Here is a 1758-nt window from a genome sequence, read left to right as displayed (position 1 = left end):
TGAATAAACGATATAGTCGTCTTTGATATTTTTTAAATTTGCTTCCTGCCACAGGGTGTTGACGTCATAACCAGCAAAGTGCGTCATCCGGCCGTCTCCATGGCAACCGACATAAAAGCAAAAAGTGTCAAAGAGGTTGCACGAAGGATGGTGTTGTCGACTTTTTCAGCTGCTTCAGTCCTTTTAGAACTTTCTTGCCTCCGCACGGAGTGTTAGTCATGCCTGGGAAGATGAGATTGATATCATCATCCTCAGAGGAAGAATCGAAGAAACAAGACTCGTCCTCTTCTGACGAAGACTCATCATCATCATCCTCATCGGACGAAGAATCGAAGAAACAAGACTCATCCTCATCTGACGAAGACTCATCATCATCCTCCTCAGAGGAAGAATCGAAGAAACAAGAGGAAGAAGAGGAAGAAGATGACTCATCCTCATCTGACGAAGACTCATCATCCTCAGAGGAAGAAGAACGTCGCCTGGCAAATCGGCTCTACGGTCTGATTGAAAAGAATGAGAAGGGCTCGGTTGCGGATAAGAAAGCACTTGAATTGGTCAACATGCTGAAATCTAAGAAGAGCGATGAGGATGACAGTGATAGCAGTGATAGCGACAGCAGCGACAGCGATGACGACGACAAGAAGAAAAAGGAGGGAAGTAGCGAAGAGGACGACAGCAGCGACAGCAGTGACAGCGATGAAGACGGCAAAAAGAAAAAGGACTGGTTTGGACAAAGCCTGCAGCTGGTGAAGAAGACCCTTACCATGTTGAAGAAAGAGATGGTAAGTACATTTATAACATAAAGGGCAGGTAAAAATCATGGCCATCGTATTGGTAAATCTGGGATGCCAGGCAAAAACTTAATACAATTGCAAGTTACTCATATTGAAATCTTATCTTGAAGTGTACATGTAGAGTTGAGAGAAACACAAAATTGAGTCTATCCGATGTCGAAATTGTACTTGACCAAGCCAACAAAAACATCATTACAGGTTGATATGTAGATGTTACAAATGAATTGCATGTCACTTGTACATGCTGGCTGCGGGAACAGGCAGCAGACAAGGCACGATGGAACGGAACGTCTTTTAAGACTATCGATGTCACACACTGATTTGGTGTGCCAATGACAGTTTAATACCAGTTGGAGCTGTATTCATTTGCCACCAAGAACAGTATATTATTATCATTATTATTATTATATCTACAGGCGAGGCCAGCTCATCTGATGAGGACTCGGACGAGTCCGACAAAGAAGAGGAGCGCAAACGTCTTGTCCAAGAGAGCCTGGCTGTTTATCAGCAGTACCTGAGGGTGAGTTTAAATCTTAGATATAGTATTTCATCTGTGAGCTGCACCCGAATATAGGGCAAAGGTCACCATTTCGCGCCAAGTTGAGCCCCCCTCCTTTTATGAGCGCATCCAAACCAACTGAAAACAGCCTTTTTCTTGGCGTGTGTGGATAAATGCTGGGATGCCAAAATCTTTTTAAAAAATGTGACCCTTTCTCAAGAGAGTCAAGCCAAATTCTTAGGTATAATCATTGATGAACGATTGACCTGGAAACCACATATAACTATGTTAGGTAAAAAAATTTCAAAAACTATCGGTATTATTGGAAAAATTAAACATCTTCTCACTCAAAAAACCATTATTACCATATACAATAGCTTAATATACCCATATCTAACCTACGGGAATATAGTCTGGGGATGCGCCTACAAAACCACACTACAGCCCCTAGTATTACTCCAAAAA

At 42.3% G+C, this 1758-nt stretch overlaps 1 protein-coding gene across 1 annotated transcript in view; it reads left to right on the top strand.

Annotated features, from left to right (window-relative positions):
- The window catches only part of LOC109478735 (dentin sialophosphoprotein-like), an 11177-nt gene that overhangs the window by 7918 nt on the left and 1501 nt on the right, over positions 1-1758 (top strand). Inside the window, exons 6-7 of the mRNA XM_019780454.1 lie at positions 258-786; positions 1211-1314. Of these exons, the coding sequence (XP_019636013.1) occupies positions 258-786; positions 1211-1314 (633 nt within the window). The remainder of the gene's footprint in view (positions 1-257; positions 787-1210; positions 1315-1758) is intronic.

The sequence above is a fragment of the Branchiostoma belcheri genome, unplaced genomic scaffold (assembly GCF_001625305.1).
Source record: "Branchiostoma belcheri isolate BF01 breed outbred unplaced genomic scaffold, Haploidv18h27 scaffold45, whole genome shotgun sequence".
Classification (NCBI taxonomy): Eukaryota; Metazoa; Chordata; class Leptocardii; order Amphioxiformes; family Branchiostomatidae; genus Branchiostoma; species Branchiostoma belcheri.
Note: the sequence above shows the minus strand (reverse complement) of the source record. Positions and strands in the feature narration are given on the sequence as shown.